The sequence below is a fragment of the Alligator mississippiensis genome, chromosome 5, assembly GCF_030867095.1.
Source record: "Alligator mississippiensis isolate rAllMis1 chromosome 5, rAllMis1, whole genome shotgun sequence".
Lineage (NCBI taxonomy): Eukaryota > Metazoa > Chordata > Crocodylia > Alligatoridae > Alligator > Alligator mississippiensis.
Window position 1 is genome coordinate 82,977,382 of NC_081828.1, and position 22,810 is coordinate 83,000,191.

Consider the following 22,810-nt stretch of genomic DNA (forward strand, 5'->3'; position numbering starts at 1 on the left):
AACTTTAGTTCCTGGATCCTCTTCCTTATTGGTGTTTCCAGCTTGTAACAATTTAAGACCTAAAATATTTGTCCATCTTGCAATGGTAACTGCATTGACATACATTTTTTTAATTGCACTGAAGTTGTTGCTTCTGCCTTTTTGCCTCCATTTTCTTCCAAGGCTTTTGGATACAAGGCTCTTTATAACTGCTGACATGAGCCTGAGTCCCCCAACTTAGGTCCTCTTAATTTAAATATCTTATTGTATATGCCTTATGCAGGTCAGGTTATTGGTATACTGTAGCAGTCAAATAAGACAACTGTTATAGAATCCAGGCTTCAAGCAGAATTAAAAAAAAAAAAAGTGGACTGCCCTTTATGTAGAAATCTCTTGACACCACACCATTAGACATTAAATTCACAGAACAAAAATCATCACATACACACTGCTGCCTTTAATAAACTGCTTTTCCATTATTATTATTCCATTTGACACTGACAGGGCAATTCAATTACAGAGGAATGGAACAGTATTACTTGACACACATTATGTGCCTAGTTAATATGAACAAAACCTGAACTTACTCCTGTTGCTGTAAGCTGCAATAATTTATTCAGGAGTCTCATCCATTTCAGCCGCAGGGAGACAATCTTAAACAACTGGCTTTAATAAAATTGTAGCTATCATTTTAAGTATAAGTTACTAAAAATGTTAGCCAAGCCTTCTGCATTTATAAACTTTTGTAACCAAGTATGAATATAAAACTACACATTCACCCAAAAATAACATCTTTCTATAAAAAAAGTTACCATCTTAAATGGGGAGGAAGGTTGGCTCAGTGGTAAGGATGTTGGCTCGGGACCCAGAAGACCTGAGCTGAATTCCCTGTCCTGCTGCTAATATCCTGTGCGACCCTGTGGGACCTATGGAGGTGGTGTGCTCATTGCTGGCTCCACCAGGTTACTTGCAATCTGCAAATCCTCTAACACCAGAGGACCAGGTGACCAGCTCCCAAATGGAAGTGCTTGTGCAAAGATTCACTTCTGAAGAGCCGCATGTGGCTCTGGACCCACAGGTTGGCCACCCCTGATTTAGAAGCACTAAATTTTCTACCTCTTGTTCCACTTACTATTCATGACCACATGCAAACAAAGCTAACAATTACAAAATAAGGAATTCTAGCACATTTTCAACTGAACAATCCAGCCCTGAAATTACCATTTTTCTTTTTACAACTGCCTTATCCAGATATGTGGCTCGCATTCTGCTGAATCTGTGTTATTTATATATTTTCAGTTCATATCAAATGAAGAGTCTGGATTTATGATTGTACCAAATAGATGCCCTACACTTCTTTCAAATACCAAAGAGCCAAGATCACTTTCCACTGGATCTGGAAAACAGACAAACAGGTAAGTATACTAAGTGTCCAGTACCTTCAGTTTCTCATTTATTTCCATCCTTAATGTTTTTTTCCCTTAAATAAGTCCCAAAACTTATAGCTGTCCAATATTTGGAATTCAATTCTCCAGAAAATCTAGAAGTCTAAGAGCTGCTTTATTCCAATTACTGGAGGCTTGTGTGCCTTGTATTAAAAATACTAAATAGTTGCCCAAGTATTTTAAATAACATGAGGGTATCACCACAGAGCCCTAGACAAAGCTGGCGTAATCAAAATTTTAAAGAAGCCTATTTTGATAAGTGTTTAGAGCTAGCAAGGAGAAACTGGAATAATGTTAATGTTGTTGTTATTACTATATTTATATCCCACATATTCTACTTGCTTTCATAAGCTGGTTTGTTCTCTTGTTTTATCAATTCCTTTGCTTCCTTACTGCAAGCAGCCTTGATTCTTTTTTGGGAAGGTCACATAAATTTAATATTTATTTATTATATATTTATTAACTATCAAATAAAGCTCAGAAAGTTAATTATTCAACAGACCATGCTGGAACATGCTCCTCCCTTTCCCTCATCATCAATTCATCTATCATTTGCTTCTACCAAAATCAGCACCATCTTTTGGAGGTAGATAGGGTTTATTATTATTATTATTCTGAAGTAAACTTGACTTTTCAGGGGAGAAAAAAGACACCTCTCCAATAAAAGCAAATATTTACATGAGGAAATGTGATCACGAGGCCTCACAGGAAATGTAGTTTGGATTAGTTCATGCCATTACTCTTATCCCTGGGACAGGCTTCCTTAACTAGACTACATTTCCCATGAAGCAAAAGTTGTCTGCCCACTTGCTGAAATACTGCAGTGAACCGCGGGATTCACATGAACATGGTGCATCCCCTTTAGCCCACCATGAGGAATGGGGCACAAGGTACCCACTTTCAGACACGGACATGGTATTTCCTAAAGCAAATTTTTGGTTTTTGTCCGAAGCCTGTATATTTTTAGTTAATCAGATATTTGGTTATCTAAGAAAAACGTCAAAGGAGACAATGTCATGGTTTATTTTGTTGAGAACCCAATTTTCTGTCAAAAACTAGCTCAGATAAAAAAAAAAAAAAAATTATTTTTTTTTTTTTTACTAGCTTTGGCATGCATCTCCCCCTTCTTGATTAATTCCATTCATGTCTCTTAACGTATTGGTTCTTTACAGAATTTTTCATGTTTCGGAGGCAATTCATAAACTAAAGAAAATCCATATCAGAAAAAAAAGCAGCTGCTGGTCTTTAAACATCTATTATTTTAATTCTTGATACCCTGTAGACCAGGGGTGGGCAATTATTTTGGCCAGAGGACCACTTTGGGAGTTTTAGTGAGCTTTCACAGGCTGGATCAGTACCACCCCCCAACAGTAGCTCACCATAACTCCCCAAGTGGCCCCTGCACATGGCCAAGTAGCTGGGATGGGGTTGCGGGCTGGCAGGGAGCAGCATCCAGGAGGACCAGGGCCGGGGCTGGGATCGGAATCACAGGGTGGTAAGAGTGTGGGGCTGGGCCTGGGACAGAGCCACGATCCGTGATCTGCTCCCTGCATGTGGTTCTGTGGGCAAGGTGCGTGTTGAGTGGATCACGGGTCTGCCCTGGGTCCTAGGCCACAGGCCCATGCTGTCACCACCTAGCGATCCCAGGTTCTCCATGGAGACGGCTAGGACCCATGCAGGCAAGACATGCAGCTGAGCAGATGGGACGGGGTTAAGGGTGGGGGAGAGAGGAGCAGCATCTGGGTGCGGGATGTGTGGGCAGGGCTGGCAGTTGAACAGAGATCGGGATTACGAGACAGTGACAGCGTGGGGCCAGGGCCCAGGGCAGAGCCGCGATCCACTCCCCGCACACCCCTACCCATGGAACTGGCACTCGCTGCAGGGACATGCTGGCAGCAGATTGTGGCTCTGCCCCAGGCCTGGCCCCATGCTGTTACCACACTGTGATTCCAATCCCCAGCCCTGCCTGCCCATCTCACTCCCGGATGCTGCTCCCTGCCCACGACCCCATCCCATCCACTTGGCTGTACACCCTGCCTGCACAGGTCTCACCCCTGGCAACAGGTGCAAGCAGACAGGACAAGGTGCCTGGGCAGGGGGGCCAGGTCCAACAGCAAGAGCCAGAAGGAGCCACCCCAGGGCTGCCAGGAAACAGAGTCCAGCTACTGTACCACTCCAGCCTCACTGCAGGACGGATAAAATGCCTTGGCAGAGTGGATCCAGCCTGCAGGCTTTACTTTGCCCACTCCTGCTGGAGACAATAACTTACATGTTTGGAAACCCATGAAACAAACATAAATAGAATGGCAGATAAAAAGAAAACAGATATGTTTGCAGAAACTAAAGAAGTATGTGAAGATGCACAGCTCACAGGTTAAAATATGGATTCTTTTATCCAATTTGGGGAAGTAGCCCTCCAAAACTTACAGCTTTCCCACAAAAATAAACATCTTTGATTGGGAAATCACTGCAGTGTCTCATGAAAGCTTAGGTCCTTCAAAAGCCACATTTTTTATTACAGGCCAAGCCTTCACAGGCAACTACATACCTCAGGAAGCAGAAGCACCTTTTCTCTTTTGAGTCTTTACATAAAAACATATTTCTGAAAAACTTCAGAGAACTGTATTTGACAACTTCCAATCATATCCTTAGACAACATCACCATGATTCCAGTTTTTTTCTTCCCCCTTCATGGAAATAAGTTTTGTTCACTGCATCAAAAGTAGATATTGAGAAAAGGTGCTGCCCTTCTCCAAGCCAGGATTTAAACTTTTTTTTTTTTTTTTACCCTCTCAACTTCCAAAACCTGGGGTTATTTCCCCCTTACTGTTTTTGGTTCTTCAGTGAACGTGCAATGTTAAGTGCTAGGCCCATTGTTAAATGGCCTGCACATCATTGTCACCCTGAATGGCTTTTGTGAAAAAATAGCTGAATAAAATTAAAAGCACCACTTGAAACATACAATGAGAGGCACAGCCCCTTGAGAGTTACTCAGCAGAGGCACCAGGGCTACAAGCTGGTCACAAAAAAAATTACATAGATAATTAGAACATGGTTTCTAACAATCAATGGGATCAAGTTCTGGAATTGTTTTCTGAGTAAAACTAAAGAGGGCAAGGAACCCAAGCCAATTCAAAAGGGAGCTTGACAAATTTGTGAAACAGACAATATGAAAAGGGAGCTGTGTTCCCTGAGGTATAATCAGTGTATACAATACACGCATTTAAGTGTTTGGTATCCCTATGTTGGGTCTGAAAGAAAAACAAGTCTCCCAGACAGAAAGAATCTAGCAATCTCGTGCTTCAGAGCTTCTGTCCACCAGTAAAACTTAATATATTATCATAACTATAATCTTCCAGGCCAAATTGTAATCACCCCTTTACGAGAGCAAAAATAAAAAATGTGGAATAACACACATAAGAAAATAGGCTCATATCCATTACTCTTAGCACCTGTACATAATAATACTGAATTTAATCCTAGTAATTTATTAGAAAGCTTTAATACCTAGAAACAGATCAGTATAATACATTTTGGACAATTGTTCAAAAATATATATTCAGATCTTTTGAAGAAATGCAAATGTATGGCAGGAGACATTAAAATCCCATTTTTCCAGTATGTGCAATTGAGACAGTTTTCAACACACTCCCAAAGAAAGGTAAACCTCAGTAGAAATTTAACAGAATTTAAAAAAAACTAACCCCCCCCCCCAAAAAAAAAAAAACAAAACTGATCACACCTACAAAACACATAAGCAATAGTCTGTATTACAAAGTTGGCTCTCAAACTGTGTTACACAGAACCTTGGGGTTTCACAATAGGTCATCAGGAGTTCTGCAAAGAGTTATGGTGGAGCAGGCTGGAAGGTAGTGTGCCACCATTGCTGAGCCGGGTTGCCTGGCTCGGTGTCAATCTTTAGGATTGTGGTAGGGCTTCTATGGAAGAAGTGATATAAAAGTGTTCTGTGACTTTAGGAAGCTTGAAAGGAGACAGGGCTCAGGAGATGGGCCCACAATTGACATAGATGAAGTGAGAGAACACCTCGAGAGGCTTGACATCCGTAAGTCCGCGGGCCCAGATGGATTACACCCAAGTCTTAAAAGAGCTGGCAGACATCATGCCCTATGGCCAAGATATATGAAAGCCTGTGGCGCTTGGGTGATGTACTGGAAGACTGGAAAAGAGCCAACGTGGTCCCAATCTTCAAGAAAAAGAAGAAAGAAGATCCGGGGAATTACAGACCTATCAGTTTGATGTCCATCCCTGGAAAGATCTTGGAGAAAATTATCAAGGGATCCATCTGCAACAGGCTAATGGAAGGCAACCTACTGAATGCCAGCCAATATGGTTTTATTACTGGAAGGTCTTGCCTGACCAACCTCATCTCCTTCTATGACCAGGTGACATTCCCTGGACAAGGGAGACAAGGTTGTCGTCATTTATCTGGACTTCAAGAAGGCCTTCGGACTTGCTCTCCCATGATGTCCTCACAACCAAGCTGGGGAACTGTGGCCTCGACCACGTCATGGTCCAATAGCTAGGGAACTGGCTCCCGGGTCAGACCTAAAGGGTACTAGCCAATGGGAACAAATCAACGTGGCACAAGGTTACCAGTGGAGTCCCTCAGGGCTCAGGCCAGTACTCTTCAATATCTTCATTAATGTCCTGGATTCAGGCATCAGATAAGGACTGGAAAAGTTTGCAGACGACACTAAACTACAGGGGAAGACGGTCATACTGGAGGACAGGCTGGGGATACAGGCTGACCTGGACACACTTGCAAAGTGGGCAGACCAAAACCTGATGGCATTCAATGTAGAGAAATGCAGGGTACTGCACCTTGGGAGGAAAAATCAGCATCATACTTATAGGCTCGGTGGTGCTACGCTCACTAGCACCGCAACCGAAAGGGACTTGGAGGTCTTGATTGACCACAAGATGAACCATAGCCAGGGACGGCATCCTCCCGCTTTACTCAGCCTAAGTGAGGCTGCAGCTGGAGTACTGCATCCAGTTTTGGGCCCCCCACTTCAGGAGGGATGCGGATAAGCTCGAGAGAATCCAGAGGACAGCCACCCATATGATCAAAGGCCAAGAGAGCAAGCCTTACGAGGAGAGGCTGAGCAACATAGGACTCTTCAGCCTGGCCAGGAGAAGGCTCAGGTAGGACTTGGTGGCTGCCTATAAGTATATAAGGGGGGGGGGAGGGTGCATCAGGATCTGGGAGAACAGTTGTTCACCAGGTGTCCCCAAGGGATAACTAGGCCTAATGGCCACAAACTTCTAGAAGGCCGATTCAGACTCGATATAAGGAAAAACATCTTTACAGTCCGAGTGTCCAAGGTCTGGAACAGACTCCCCCAAGAGGTGGTGCAAGCACCTATTCTGGACTCATTCAAAAGGCATTTGGATGTTTATTTTGCTGGGATCATCCGATCCCTGCAGACTTCCTGCCTCTGGCAGGGGGGCTGGACTCAATCTCACAAGGTCCCTTCCAGCCTCTAATGTCTATGAAATCTATGAAAACTACTGTATTACATATAGCAATTTTAAAGTAGCCATATAGAATAAAAAACATGGTTTATGACAAAATGAACTATTTGAAATTGGATCAGAATTTAGTGCTGAAGAATAGGAGACCATCTGGAACAATGGTCCTTACATAGCTATCTGTAAAACAGAAAAAAAGAAAATAACAGATAAAGATTTTTGTGGGTGATATCTATTGGACCAACTGCAAGTTGGGATAGACTTAGGCTACCTACAGGCTTTCCCCTAGCAGAAATTGCCAGCACACAGGTGTCCAATTAAGTTTCTCAAGAAGTAAACATACCCCATCCATGAGAAAGATCTTCTACTTTGACATCTTTAAGATCTCCCCCGAGAGTTTCACTCACTACAACGAACACCCATATGCTCGAGAACTCTGTAAGTCATCAGGGAGCTGAGTTTTCCATTTCCCATGGAAAAATGGAGAAAACCACAGATTTCATGGTTTTATCAGAGAAAGCGCAGATTTTCTCTTTTAGCAGAGAAACCTGCGGATTTCCCCCTTTTGCAAAGAACTCTGCAGGCTGGCCGAGTTCCAGCCTGCAAGAGCTGTTTGCAGACAGGGCAGGAAAGCCCCAACCCTGCCCGGAGGGGCAGGGGGAGAAGGAGGCAGAGGAGGAAGGGTGAAACCTGCCACTTTTAGTCAATCACAAGGCCTAGGTCAGGTTCACTTTCCTCCAGATCCCTGCTGCCCTGCTCCCCTCCCCATGACCCGGTACAGCTGGGAACAGAAGAGCCATGCGGGGATCTCCTAGCCACTGCTTGCTCCACACTGCCCCAGTGATGTCCCTCCTGCATGTGGGGCTGCACTGAAGGAAGCAGTGTGGGGCTCCACCACTCAGAGCAGCAGCAGGCTCAGGAGGAGCAGCAGTGGGGAAGGAGATCCCCGGCACAGCCCCACTGTTCCCAGCTGCGCCAGGTCTTGCCTGTAGGGCTACAGCGGCCCCACAAGGAGGGGGAAGCAGGGAAGGAGCTCAAGCCCACAGCCTGCCCACTCTACAGATCTGGGGGCATGGGTCCCCTTTGCTCCTTGGGAGCACATGCAGCTGCCAGAAGCCAGCCCCGCCCCTGCCCAAGTCAGCAGCTTTCTCTATGTCTTCCTCAGGCTGCAGTCCTCAGGGGAAAGTAGAAGGGCATTTTCTTGCACCTCAACTTCATCCAAATCAGGGGAGGAGTTTAGCTGCTGCTGCCCTTTTCCCCTTGCAAAGCCTTCTCCAGACCAGGGGGAACCCAGACTGGAGACAGAATGGCAACAATGCAGAGGGAAGCCCTGACTGGCAGACCCAGACTGCCTGCATCTCCCTGAAGCACAATGTGGGGATTGTGAAGGGGGTGTGTTTTGTTTCCTGCTTGGCTGGAGCAGCAGAGTGCAGAGAGTGACACACTGACTGTCAGGGAGGACAAGAAGTGTGTGGGGGAGGGGAGGTGGAGAAGGGACAAAGCAACTGGGGATGCTGGAGGACTGTATTGTTGCTTCTTTCAGAAGGGTAAATTGTATAGATGTTTGCTGTCTCGGGAGAAACTCTTCTGGGAATGATTTAACATTGTTTGTTCCCAGATTACTTTTCTCCTGCAGCAGCCATTTTTGCTCTGGGAGAAAAATCCTGAATATCTCCTCTCCAAGGAGATACTGTACCATGGCCTCAGAAAGCACTGGCAGCTGGACTTCTTCTGAGCATGCGAGAAGGCTAATGGCAGATTCCCTTATGGGAGGAGTCCATAAGAACAGTCATTTAATGGGTCAGACTGTAAGTCAATCTTGCCTAGTATCCTGTGTCACACAGTGGTAGAGTGGATGCTGAAAGGGAGAATGAATGGGGTATAACCAGGGTTTTTCCCCCTCACTGTTCCTCTTTCACTTGCTGCCTCCAGCATTTAAGGTCTAGGAAGTTCTGATTCAGAGGCTGTATCCCTAACTCCCATGCACAATAGTTACTGATGCATCTTTCCTCCAAGAATTTGTCCAATCCCTTTTTGAATTCAGCTAAAAGTCTACCTGCAGATCCAGGGGATCACAGTCTAGGAAAGCTGCAGGGCCATTTTCCTGTGTCTGGATTCTCCCAGTGCTCAAGATGAGCCCTGCTGCTGCTGTTCTCCAAGCCACCCCAAGACCAGCAGGATCCTGGTCTGGAAAAGGTGTGGGGAGCAAGGGAGAGATGTCTATACATTGGAACACTTGTACACTCCCTCTCTCAGGAAGATTTCTACTGCTGCAAATTTGCAGCGGTAGAAATGAATGCCTTAGACTAGCTTTCAAATGCAATGCACTCTTTTTCAGGCCTGACCTGAAGCTTATCTCAATGTACCCAAACATGCAGCTAGTCCAATAAAAGATGACCCCCCACAAAGATTCTTGTTTCTTTCATACTTTCTGGTCCATCGCAGCTACAATATCACTTAAACATTACCAGTAAACTATTTTAAAATTGTATATGATGGTATCTCACCCCACTTAAAATTAAACATATTTATGGTACAGGAATAGGCAAATGTATCACCAGTTGGGAGAATTCTACCACATATGGTAGACATGTCCCAGAATCACACTGTGCTGAAAGAAGCCCAGTTAGACGCGGGAGCGGCGAGAGACGCGCGGGTGAAAGCTCGCTGTGCCCCTGCTCCCCCGAAGCCCCCCAGAAATCCTCCAGCAGCCGCGGAGCCCCCCGCTGACCCCCAGCGCAGCCGGGGTAAGCGGGGACCGTGGAGAGAAGGGGCTAACCCCCTTAGTGTGTGTGTGGGAGGCAGCAGCTGAGTGGAGCCGGGCCGGGTCAAGCCCCGCCCAGGCCCCTACTTGGCCCAGCCCCCCAGGGAGCCACGCGACCGGAGCCGCACGAACAGGCTGCACAAACAGGCGCGCTTCTCTGCCGGTGCGCGAGTTAGCGCAGAGTTCGCGCGGGAGGGCATGCGGGAGGGCGCCAGACCCTGCCTGCACACCCCCCAGGGTAGAAAGTCCCAGCCGTAGCCAGCCTACCAGAGGCATGACACGGATGGGCACGTGCCGCACCCCGAGGGTCCCCTTGGGCTCCGCGGCCCCCCCCTCTGGCACCTCAGAGACGGCCACCCAGACGGAGCCCCTGGCTCTCGGCTGCGGGGGCTGCCTGTCCCTTTTTCAGGCTCTGGGGCCTGGGAGCATGGCGACCTCCCCTTGCGGGGTCTGCTCCCTTTTGGGGTCTCTGGCACGCCAGCTGGAGGAGCTCCAGGCCACAGTCCACAGACTGCGTGCCATCAGGGACTGCGAGCAGGAGATAGACTCCTACTGCCAGGCCCTTCTCCCCCGGGAGGCAGAGGGTAGATCACAGTCTCCCTCCAGGCCAGAGGAGGACTCTGGGACCTCCTGCTGTGTCCAGCCAGGGGCATGGACCAAGGTGGTCAAGGGCCCTAAGGCCCGCCGCACCAAGGCCCCTCCCCCGCCAGAACTGAGCAACAGGTACGCACCTCTTGCTGCCCCAGCAGAGCCTGCTGAGTTGCTGGCTCCCCACAGGCAACATGGGCCTAACTGCAGCTCCCGCCCCTGCTCTCCCCAAGACAAAACGTAAGGTGTTTGTTGTGGGAGACTCCCTCCTGAGGGGGACGGAGGGGCCAATCTGCCACCCTGACCCCTTAGCCCAGCAAGTCTGCTGCTTCCCAGGGGCCCGCATCCGGGACATTGCAGAGAGGATCCCCAAGCTCCTCAAACCCACAGACCACTATCCCATGCTCCTTATTCATGTGGGCACCAATGACACGGCTCGGAGCACTCCCAGCCAGGCCATGAGGCGCTACAGGGATTTGGAAGCGGGGCTTAAGGGTCTGGGGGCACAGGTGGTGTTCTCGTCGATCCTCCCAGTCTCAGGCTATGGGCTGAGAAGGGACAGGAGGATCTATGTGGTCAACCAAAGACTGCGGCGCTGGTGTTGTCAGGAAGGCTTTGGCTTTCATGACCACAGCCCGCTCTTTGGCGAGAGAGGCAGCGAGCTGCTGGGAAGAGATGGTCTCCACCTCTCTCCCCTAGGGAGGAGGCTCTTCTCAGCCAGACTGGCTGACCTGCTCCACCGGGCTTTAAATTAAGCCCGCTGGGGAACGGGGGGACTACCGCCACTGCTGGCCCACTGAACAATCCTTGCAAAGCCAGCGGATCACAGCACTCAAGGGAGCCCACCCCAGCCCCAGCCCTGGTAAAATCTGTGGGCAAGGAAGGAGCCTCCCAGGGGGCACTTGCCTGCCTGTACACAAATGCCAGGAGCTTGGGGAATAAGCAGGAGGAGCTCATCCTCCTGCTCAGTGCAAACAATTACGATGTCATAGGGATCACGGAGACCTGGTGGGACTCCACCCAGGACTGGACCACGGGGATAGATGGCTATACCCTGTACAGGAGGGATCGTGTAGAGAAAAGGGGCGGGGGTGTAGCTCTCTATGTTAAGGAAAGCTACGCGTCCCTGCAAGCCGATATTGGCGACCAGGGTGGACGGCTGAAGACCCTCTGGGTTAAAATCCGTGGGGAACACGGCACAGGGGACACAATGGTGGGAGTCTATTACAGACCTCCCACCCAAAGTCCTGAGCTAGACCAGGAGTTTGCCCAGGAACTGGCTGAGGCAGCTTGCTCCAGGACCATGGTTGTCATGGGTGACTTCAATTACCCAGACATCTCGTGGGAGGATCGCTCAGCAAAATCTGAGCGGTCGCAGAGCTTCCCCTCGTGCATGGATGACCTCTACCTGACTCAAGAAGTCTATGGGCCAACGAGAGGCAAAGCGCTGCTCGACCTGGTGCTGGCTACTGGGGAGGACCTAGTTGGCGACCTAGTGATCGATGGGAAGCTGGGTGACAGCGACCACGAGCTGATCACCTTCACCATCCGCCGAAAAGCTGGCAAGTCAATCAGCAACACGCAAGTCCTTGACTTCAGGAAAGCCGACTTTGACAAGCTCAGGAGGCTTGTCAGTCAGGCCCTAAGGGACTGTGACCACAGGGAGAGGGGAGTTCAAGAAGAGTGGTTGCTCCTCAAGGGAGCGATCCTCAATGCACAAACTAAGTCTATTCCATCTCGGAGGAAAGGCAGCAAGAGGGGACAGCAGCCCCCCTGGCTCTCCAGGGACCTAGCAGACCTCCTGAGGCTAAAAAGAAAGGCCTACAAAGGATGGAGGATGGGAGTCACCTCCAAGGAGGATTATTCTGCACTGGTCCGGTCCTGTAGGGAGCAGACCAGGAAAGCCAAGGCTGCAACTGAACTCCAGCTAGCTTTGAGCATCAAGGACAATAAAAAGTCCTTTTTCAGATATGTGGGGAGCCAGAGGAAAAGCAGGGGCAACGTTGGACCCCTGCTGAACCAGATGGGGCAACTGACAACTGACGTCCAGGAAAAAGCCAACCTATTAAATAGGTACTTTGCATCGGTCTTTCATCAGCCCCATGGGACGCCCGTGCCCGCTACAGGGCCGGGAAGTCCGGGTGAGGGTGATCCCCTGCCCTCCATTAATGCTGACTTTGTGAAGGAACATCTTGAGAAGCTGGATACCTTCAAGTCAGCCGGCCCTGACAATCTTCACCCCAGGGTACTCAAGGAGCTGGCAAGCATCATAGCCCAGCCTCTAGCGCGGATCTTTGAAAACTCTTGGCGCTCTGGTGTAGTGCCCGAAGACTGGAAGAAGGCCAACGTGGTGCCTATCTTCAAGAAGGGGAGGAAAGTGGATCCGGCTAACTGTAGGCCCATCAGCCTGACTTCTATCCCGGGGAAGATCTTAGAAAAGTTTATTAAGGAGGCCATCCTTAATGGACTGGCCGACACCAACATCTTAAGGGATAGCCAGCACGGGTTTGTTGCGGGTAGGTCTTGCTTGACCAATCTCATTTCCTTCTACGACCAGGTGACCTATCACCTGGACAAGGGAGATGAGATTGATGTCATATATCTTGACTTCAAAAAAGCCTTCGATCTGGTGTCCCATGATCGTCTCTTGGAGAAACTGGCCAATTGTCGCCTTGGGTCCCCCACGATCCACTGGCTGGAAAATTGGCTCCGGGGTCGGACCCAGAGGGTAGTAATTGATGGAAGTCACTCATTGTGGTGTCCTGTGACCAGTGGGGTCCCCCAGGGCTCTGTCCTTGGACCCATACTGTTCAACATCTTCATTAATGATGTGGACACTGGAGTCAGAAGCAGACTGGCCAAGTTCGCCGATGACACCAAACTTTGGGGCAAAGCATCCACACCAGAAGACAGGCGGATGATCCAGGCTGACCTGGACAGGCTCAGCAAATGGGCGGATGAGAATCTGATGGTGTTCAACGCCGATAAATGCAAGGCTCTCCACCTTGGGAAAAAAAACCCGCAGCATCCTTATAGGCTCGGCAGTGCTATGTTGGCTAGCACTATGCAAGAAAGAGACTTGGGGGTCATCATTGACCACAAGATGAACATGAGCCTGCAATGCGATGCTGCGGCTAGTATAGCGACCAAAAAGCTGGCTTGCATCCATAGATGCTTCTCAAGCAAATCCCGGGATGTCATTCTCCCCCTGTACTCGGCCTTAGTGAGGCCGCAGCTGGAGTACTGCGTCCAGTTTTGGGCTCCACAATTCAAAAAGGATGTGGAGTAGCTTGAGAGAGTCCAGAGAAGAGCCATGCGCATGATCAGAGGTCAGGGAAGCAGACCCTACGATGACAGGCTGAGAGCCCTGGGGCTCTTTAGCCTGGAAAAGCACAGGCTCAGGGGTGATCTGATGGCCACCTACAAGTTTATCAGGGGTGACCATCAGTATCTAGGGGAACGTTTGTTCACCAGAGAGCCCCAAGGGATGATGAGGACGAATGGTCACAAACTGCTACAAGATCGTTTCAGGCTGGACATAAGGAAGAATTTCTTTACTGTCCGAGCCCCCAAGGTCTGGAACAGCCTGCCGCCGGAGGTTGTTCAAGCGCCTTCATTGAACACCTTCAAGATGAAACTGGATGCTTATCTTGCTGGGATCCTATGACCCCAGCTGACGTCCTGCCCTTTGGGCGGGGGGCTGGACTCGATGATCTTCCGAGGTCCCTTCCAGCCCTAATGTCTATGAAATCTATGAAATCTATGAAAGGTTGGAGACATGGTGAGAGAAGTAAAATGTCAGTTATTAGATAACACCTTAGTGTTCTTATTGAACCTTGTTAAGAACTTTGCAACCTACGAGTCATAAGGAATTGACTAGTCATTTTCTCGTGGCTGCCAGAAGTACCCCTGCAAAAGCCTGGAAAAGAAGTGACACCCCAAAAATCACTGACTGGTTTAAAAACTTTTGCATTACTAAAATTCATAGAATCAAAGAAAATTAGGGTTGAAAGGGACCTCATGACCTCATCTAGTCCAGCCCCCTGCTCAAAGCAGGGCCATCCCCAAGTATATTATCCCAGCCAATGCTTGGTCTAGCCAGGTCTTAATAACTCAAAAGATGGAGATTCTACAACCTCTCTGGGTAACCTGTTCCAGTGTTTTACTACCCTCCTTGTGAGAAATTTTTTCTTAATATCTAACCTAAACTTCCCTTGCTGCAACTTGAGATCATTGCTCCTTGTTCTGTCACCTGCCAGTCAAGTCAACGTTCTACAAGGGAAAAGGAAAAAAGATACTAGCTTAGAAAGCTGGTGCAAATTTCTGGAACTTGCAAAGAGAAAAAAAAGTGTTCTGCTTCTAAACCAGAAAGTTGAAGAAACTTTTCTAAATACTGAAGGTAATTGCAAGTTCTATGAGCTAACACTGAAGAACAAATTTGAAATAAATTTAAAACTTAAAAGCAGAGATGAGAAGATAGTTAAAGTTATAATATGCAGAGTTCTGAGGAAGAAGGGATGAATTAATATATAAAGATGAAGAAATGCAAAAGCTTAATGTAGATTGAATTATAAAAGTAATTGTCAGGGACTGAAAGGAAGATAAAAAAGGACAAGACTCTTTATATTAAAGGAACACTGTTGATGAAAGATAAAGATCGTATGTGTATTTTAGGGGATTGGATGAATTTTTAAAATCTTAAATTTATTTCGTAAGTTGGATTCATTAAATAAAAAAATTTAAGAATTTTTTTCCAACAAAAAAGGTTGTAGGAGGTTGCTTAGAGTGCTTAGTCTAGTTTATAAATGTATTCACACACACAGATGCAGATACAGATTTATCAGTGCACTTATTAGGTAACATCACTTAACTTTATGTATTATTCTGTTTGATTCTAGGAACAGAAGGAGCCCAATATGCCTCTACCTTTAAGCAAAATGGATTGCCAATACTAAAAACAATCTACATACTTAATTACAACAGCTGTTTACAATTGCTTCTATTGTCATAGCTGTCTTCTCATTGTTAAGTGAGACTAGATCAAAACTGAAGTATGTATCCCAAAGATTAGTTTAAATATATTTATCTCTCATTAGCTTAAAATAAAATCCTCTTATTTGCTTAAAATAAAATCTGCTAGCTTCAGGTTCTTTTAGCACCTACAGTAAATCTAAACTGAGCAAACCTCAGCATGATCATAGAGACAGGCACAGAATTCACAGTACTACTAGAAAACTGCTAATTCAAGTAAACTGAGTGGATGAACAGAAGAAATTATTCTTAAGTATTTGTAGTATCAGTTCAATCTTATTTCTTGTGTTTAATAAGGGTGTTCTTTCACAGCAGAATTTACTTCCAAGAAAAATCTTTCAAAATTAGTTTTTGCAAATAATTTCTTCTCCTTTGGCAGCCAACAATTAATTCCAAGTCCTAATCTAATTAAAGTTTAAGAATTTTCCACTGAGACTTATCTACCTCTTGCCCAAAATAGGTTTATTACTGAACAATTGCCTTTTAAATCAGCTTCGCCCAATATACTGTCAAAGGGCTCTGGAATGGCCTTAAACAAATCTAGCAGCAATAATATTTTGAGCTCTTTTCAACTTAGGACAGCTTTCTAATACCAAGGGATAAAGAGAAGGAATCAGGAACTCTGGGGTTTGTATGCTGTCTCTTAGAACTAGTATTACCTCTGTCACACCCCAGTGGTGTAAAAACTGGTCCAGATCAGTCAGATAGAGACGAATAGGTGAAAGTTGCGTCTGGCTAATGTGAGGTTTTCCTCTAATGCTCTGAAGGCTCATCAATTCCTCTCTTGAAAACCCTAGGAAAAAGAAGGAATAAACCAGTTTATCATCATGTGTGCTGTTCCACTTTACTACGACAACTGAAAAAAAATTCTTTTGTATTAACAGAATATTTATTGTTCAACAATTCCGATACGTCTCAGTTAATATTGTAAAGAAAGGATAGCAAAATGAAGTTTGAGTTCAAAGAAGAAAATGCTTGAGAATGCAGTAAGAGGTAAGGGAAAGGGAAAATCTAAGGGTCCCCTCTACATATAACAGGTAATGTGCAATTAACTGGTTAACTGCACAGTTACGTTAAAACCAGCTACATGTGCAATACAGCTGTCATACCATAAAAAGCTCCAACCACCTATAAAGTTAGACCTCAAAAATATGTACCAACTTCATAGCTGGTTGCTATCAAGATTTAATTTGCATATGTTTCATAGTAGTTAGGGGTCAGGTGGGACCTGAATAGATCATCTAGTCTAACCCCCCACCACTGGTGGGAGCACATGCTGGGATCACACGACCCCAGACAGGTGTTCATCCAACCTCCTCTTGAATTTACCCAAGGTAGGAGCGAGGATCACTTCCCTAGGAAGTTGGTTCCAGATGCTAGCTACCCTGAAAGTGAAATAGTGCCTCCTAATCTCTAACCTGAACCTATTCTCCAGCAGCTTCTGGCCATTGTTCCTCGTCACCCCAGGTGCTGCTGGGGGGCAATAGGACTCTTCCTATTTGCTGCTGATCTCCCCTAACAAGTTTGTAGGCAGCCACCAAATCCCCACTCAGCCTCTGCTTGCTGAGGCTGAACAGGTTCAGGTCCCTCAACCTCTCCTCATAAGTAGTTTGGAGCAATGTAGTAGGGTCTTATGTAGTAGGGTCTTCCCTGTGGCTGCACACCCCATCAGTTGACAGGGCTCCCAGCCCCACAGGAGCATCATGCGCAGCTAGGGCTGGGAGTTCTACAACTGAGAGGACTATCAGCCCCAGCAACTACTGACTCTGGGTCCTGGCAGCACAGGGATACAGAGTCATGCAGCTGCAGACACTAGGTGCCAGAAGCCAGATACCCTGGCGGTACATGAAACCCCTGGGGCTGGGGAATTGTGGAAGCCAAGATAAGGCTGCAGGGGTTTCACAAACCACCAAGACTAGGGGATAGTGGCAGTCACAATCATGTAGCTCAAGGGGTATGTGAGGTGCTCCCATTGCTGACAGCCCCTCAACTGAGGGGGCTCCCAACTGCAAGAATTTGCTTCTTGCCAGTGCAGAGGGAGCCCGAGCAAGGCACAATGGGATCTAAGCCACAATCCCACAATTGCACCTCCTGCCATGCACATGTCGTATGACAGGAGGTGTGATTGTGTGAATCACACATTAGGTCCCATCGTACCTTTACTTGCATGTCTAGAGGCGGCCTAAGAAATATCCATTAAAATTTTGAATTATAAACTGGTTAAAAAAAGGCTCACTTATATCACAGTTTTTCAGTGGTATAGCTAATACAGTTTTAAAAATAATAAAGGAATCTGTTTTTATGCAGTTAAATACATTTTGGAAATTTCACCTCCTATATTGAGTTTGGATATGCACAGTAGCTAATGGCTGCAAATACTGTCAGAATATAAGATTTCTAGAAGCAAATTCAGTATATGTTCAACTATTTCACTGCAGAACAATTTGCTCCAAGCTACTTATGCAAAGAAAGAAAAGAAAAGCTAACAAGTTTGTGTTCTGAAATATGAAAAAAAATAAATTTTTAAATCAAACAGGTATCAACTAATTAGTTACTTGTATTTTTTGCCTTTTAACATCAGCTAATGAATGGTCAAACGTTACAAAACTTATCGTTTCAATGTAGTTTACAAAGATCTTTTTAACCATTGTTACCAGTATATGTTCCAGTTAATTGCCAAATGCTTTATGAACAGATTGAAAATAAGTGTCACTGCACCACAAAAGTCTTATTATTTACATAAAGTTTTTCCTGATTTTCCCTCTACACTAACAATATAGTCTCGTCTTCGCTGTTAAAATATCTATTTTTTACCTCAAGGTAACTAATGCTTGTGAGCTATTCTGAAAAAAACAGAAAAGAAAAGATACCTTTTTTCACCATGAGGTAAATTAGGCAAGAACAATGCTAAATGAAGTTACATGGTAGACCTCCTCTTAAATTTCCCGAGTTTCCCCATGTAAACATAGCCTTATCTGCATCAGTACTCAGTGTTCATTAAGAATATTATCTAAGAAGAATGGAGAGACCACTGTACTTTAACTGCATATTTTAAATGCTGTCAGGATGCCCAGAGCAATCTGGCAGAGACTCTAATTTTGTGTTTAAATAAAATATATACAAATAGACAAAGCATTTTCTTAAAATAGGGAAAAATATTTTTTGATAAAATAATTTATTTAAATACTGAGAATTTGAAGAAAATGCAGTCAGAAAAAAAATAATTAATCCATGCATTGAAAGAATGTGAAACACTTCAGGCCAAATGGTACTTGGAAGTGAAAGTATAAGGGGCTAAAACAGAATTAAAGAGAATAAATAAGCAAAGTGTAGAAGGCTGCTAGAATTTCTGATTTTTTGCAATGTGTACAAGCATTTTTAACCTGCACCTCACAGTTGGTATTGATCTACCTTATCTATCAATTCTTCTAAATGAGATCCAATAGTTCAGCAGTCAGCAATGTTTCAGCGCTGTTTGCCTTAACAACAGGCTCAGATACGAGGTAGACTGGTGTACTACTGCTTTTCTTGGCTGCTGCTTCTTCCCACCCAAGCTGCAGTGTGGGTGCAACTCCTTGCTACTCAGACGCAGCATGGACAAAGCCCCACACTGCTGAAACACTGTTGAAGCACCTCAGCTCTATGGCCCAGATCTAGCAGCTCTAAGGACTGTACACTGCTGAAGCCTGCACTAATTCATTAAAATAATTTCCATTTTCTTATTTTGAAAGTAAAAAATTAACATGGTTTACCTGTGAGGGTTGAAAAAAAGAAGCTGAAATAGTCTATATCATTCAATGAGCCATCTTGCACTTGGCACTTCCATCCTGCAAAGGATGATCTAAAAAAAAAAGGAACAATTAGAACTGGTAACACTATAACTGAGACTGCACTTCAAGCAATTAGATATTAATATGATCAATTTAAAAATAAAAATCAATACCATTACATTTGGCATTGCTATCCCCAACTATTATTATTAAACAGGACTAATGCCATCACCACAAAGCTAGCTGCCCATGTTTGTAGAAGACAGTTTTGTGTTGTTTTGTTTTTTAAACAGATGACCAGCCCTCCTGCAGTAACTGCCAAGTAGCCATTGTACAAGCTGCCTTTCAATGCTAGGCTGTGGAATGGACGAATGGACAGATGCGGTTATATACCGTCACCTGGGCACAAGCATTAAGGCCATGACACTATCAGCTGGGCAGAGGCCTTGCGACTCCCAGAACAGCCCAGCCTTCCTTTAGGGTTCCACAGAAGCTTGTAAATCTTATTTTATCCTACAGAAAACTCAAGTCAATCCAGACCAGGCCCTGCTGCCAGGCTGCCTAAAAGCTAGACTGGTGATGCTGACATCAGCAAACAAGCAGGGGCTGGGGTGGTGTGGGCGCTAAGGAGCATGGTTGACAGCCCAGGGGTTGCAAGTTTGTGACCTCAGCAGAAGAGTTCATGGTGCGGCCATGTCAGATTCCAATGAATTTGCAAATTCTGCTAAATACCTTGTCACAAGAGCATGAAAAAGGAAAGGGCCCCACCACTACATTGTGGCAGAAGTGAAAACAGGCTGCCTGCACTAGGCAAAATGACTATTCCACAGCTGAAGCAAACACATGACACCAACACTCTGACTTGCACTGGTATATCTGATTTTTCCCAGGGTACCTCTACACTGGATTCTAGTATGTTACACTTCAGTGGACAAGTATGAGCACTTAGCCTGGATGAGGAACGCAAAGAGGGAGACGAGAAATCAACTGGGAAATTCAGCAGGGGCATGGGAGTAACTGAAGAACATGAGAAGATCAGATCAGATAAGCTGGGGGTGAGCAGGGCATATATGCAACCCAAATTGTTACAGGTAAATCAATCAATCAAAAGTTTCCAGACTTGCAAACATAGGATTCTACAGTGTGATCAATACCAATGCTTTCTCCAATATCCAAAGTTACTAAATTGCACCATTCCTTTGCTACTAGCAAAAAACTATGAAGCCTACTGACAAAACATAGGTCTCATCCCCATCTACTGCTGGTCTGCTATTGCTGCTATCAGGTATTCCATTAACTCAAGCAGTAGTTCTGTATAATGTCCTTCCGCCCCAGTCCCGGCTGTCTCCCAGGCCCGGGAAGGCAGCAGGTGCCGGCACTGCGCCAACTGGGGACAGGAGGCAGAAGCTGTTTGTACCCTCCTGGCTGCAGCTGGCCCGAGCTCTAGGTAGCTGCTGATAGCCACAAAGACTGGGCTGCTCCCAGCAGGGCTTGCAGCATTCCAGCTGCCTGCTGGGAGCAGCACAGGCTCCCGATTGGCAGCAGCTACCCAGACCTGGACCGGCTGCAGCCGTGAGGCTACAAACAGCTGCTGCCTCCCCAGCCCCAACGTGTGCCAAAGAAAACAGGCTAGCGTGCCATGTTCAGCACGTGTGCCGGGGGTTGCCGACCCAATTTAGAACATTAAGTTTACAAAGCTAATGGCGCCTGTACATGAGCACAGAGGTTGCTCCAACGTGCTGTAATTACAGAGCATCGGAGCAGACTCAATTGAGTCTGCTGGAGCTTGGTAATTATTACCATGCTCCAGCAGCCTCCCACATCTCAGGCATCAGCATTCCCATGCTTCAAAAGTGGCAGCGGGGTCACCTGAACTAAAGCTTGAATGAGCTTTTGTCCAAGCACCCCACCATCATTTTAAAAGTGTGGGGGCGCTGATGCACAAGATGCCGTGGCACTTTAATTAGAGCGGCTCTCGGTTGGGCAGGGGCATCAGGGGAAGGGAGCATGAGAGGGAAGCGGAGGCAGATGTCAGGGGGTGAAGGTCAGGGGTAAGTGCCACGTCAGGGAGCACAGGCACAGCGGGGCAGCTGGGACAGAGAGCAAGCAGTGCAGGGGAGGGCAGGGGCTGGGGCATGCAGGTACTCTGGGGGGACATGCAGCAGTAGGAGCAAGTGGGGGGGCAGGCAAAAAGGGGCAGGCCACTTGACTCCCCACTCGCCTGCCCCCAAAGCACTGCTCGTCTCACTGCAGCAGTGGGTGGGGGACAAATTTAAGACAACCCACCAATTAGATTCTATACACAGGAAATTGGAAAATCTATAATTTTGTTACATCTATAGAATCTAGTTACTGGGAGGATCACCTTACATTCTAAGTCATCTTAGATTCAGGTAAATATGGTAAAAAATGTTCACAGATGCTTGAAAACTATGTGCATTTCTAAAACAGTTCTAAAAGCTGCTTTTAATTTTAAAAAGTTAGAGATATTTAACCCATAAAATGTAATTTCCTGTTTCTAACGCGAATGGAGGAAGAATTACGTTTACAGTGTTTCACGGTGTATAGGTTGATATGGTGTATAAATTGGCTGCTGACTTTCTGATCTGAAAGGTAAGGATTTTTATAGGCACGGTGTATAAAAGTTGGGGCCGGGCTCATGCTTGGCTGGTGTGGCCTCATCCTCTGCAAGCGGCGCTGCCATGACACTACTCGCAGGGGACGGGGGAGGGTATGGGTTTGGTGCTCTGCTGGCATGGCGACATCCCCTGCGAGCAGCACCAGCATGGTGTACAAGTTGAGTTTGATTTTTAAGACGCAACAATTGGGCTTCAAAACCTGACTTGTACACCATGAAATACAGAGAATGCAGATTTTAATTTTTTCCCCTTTTTAGAATAAAAGTTTAAAAAAGAGATAGGAATTTGTTACAGAATTGCAGATGAGAGGGACCTCTGGTCATTTACTCCAAACCCTGCATTCATCATAATGAACCAGACACTGTAATTTCCAAATGATGATCTAATCTCAGCAAGAATATCTCTATTTAAATGTATTGCAACTGTGCCATTGGGTAACCTGTGCCACTAACTGGCTGTTATTAATACCAGTCAAAGTTGAACCTTATTAAGTTAAAACTCATCTTCTTTTGCCACTAGTGCCTACAAATCTCCTAGTAGTAGCAGTTGTCAAAAGCATCTTTTATCACTTGTATTTGGCAAGAACATTGCTAACTTTTCTTGAAGGTGCAGACACTTGCTACTTCTTTCCAGGCCTTTGTAACCTCCAGGCAGATAACTGGAATAGATTATGTGGGGCCACACAGTAACATCACTGGGAACCTACTGCTGGGAAAACAGTGTGGAGCATGGCCACTTCTCAAGATGGGGCCATTACGTTTGTGCCCCATGATCTATGTTAACTATCAGTTGTTTATTGCATGAAGTTTAAGGTGTTGGTTTTGGCATAAAGCCTGAAAGGAGTCTTGGCTGCTCCTGAAACGATTCCTCCTATATCGGGGGTGGGCAAAATACGGACTGCAAACTGGATCCAAGTTGTGGCAGGTCCCTTGGTCCCCTGGCCCAGGCACAGTCTAGCCATAGCATGTCCTGCCACCCCCTTGGCATGCAGCAAGGCTAGGGCAGCTCCACAGCTGTACTGCCTTCATAGGAAGCCCAGGTAGCAGGCAGCTCCTTCTAGTTCCTACCACCACTGGCCCCAGCCCTGCAATACAAGTGGGG

General features: G+C 46.1%; 1 protein-coding gene and 1 long non-coding RNA gene across 8 annotated transcripts in view; one reads left to right on the forward strand and one right to left on the reverse strand.

Moving 5' to 3' along the window:
* The window catches only part of TEX10 (testis expressed 10), a 126,115-nt gene that overhangs the window by 31,862 nt on the left and 71,443 nt on the right, over positions 1-22,810 (reverse strand). For 2 of the 3 annotated variants that reach the window (XM_014603036.3, XM_006260385.4), the window contains exons 10-11: positions 19,053-19,141; positions 15,960-16,093 (exon numbers count right to left, since the gene is read on the reverse strand). In XM_014603036.3, the coding sequence (XP_014458522.1) occupies positions 15,960-16,093; positions 19,053-19,141 (223 nt within the window). Of the gene's footprint in view, positions 1-1,297; positions 1,376-15,959; positions 16,094-19,052; positions 19,142-22,810 lie in introns of those variants that run through there. The other variant, XM_059728551.1, reaches the window with a different exon arrangement.
* Positions 1-22,810, forward strand: part of LOC109282616 (uncharacterized) — a 43,112-nt gene that overhangs the window by 14,345 nt on the left and 5,957 nt on the right. For 4 of the 5 annotated variants that reach the window (XR_009462477.1, XR_009462478.1, XR_009462479.1 and 1 more), the window contains 2 exons: positions 1,279-1,394; positions 16,185-20,161. This is a non-coding gene — a long non-coding RNA (uncharacterized LOC109282616). The remainder of the gene's footprint in view (positions 1-1,278; positions 1,395-16,184; positions 20,162-22,810) is intronic. The other variant, XR_002089646.2, reaches the window with a different exon arrangement.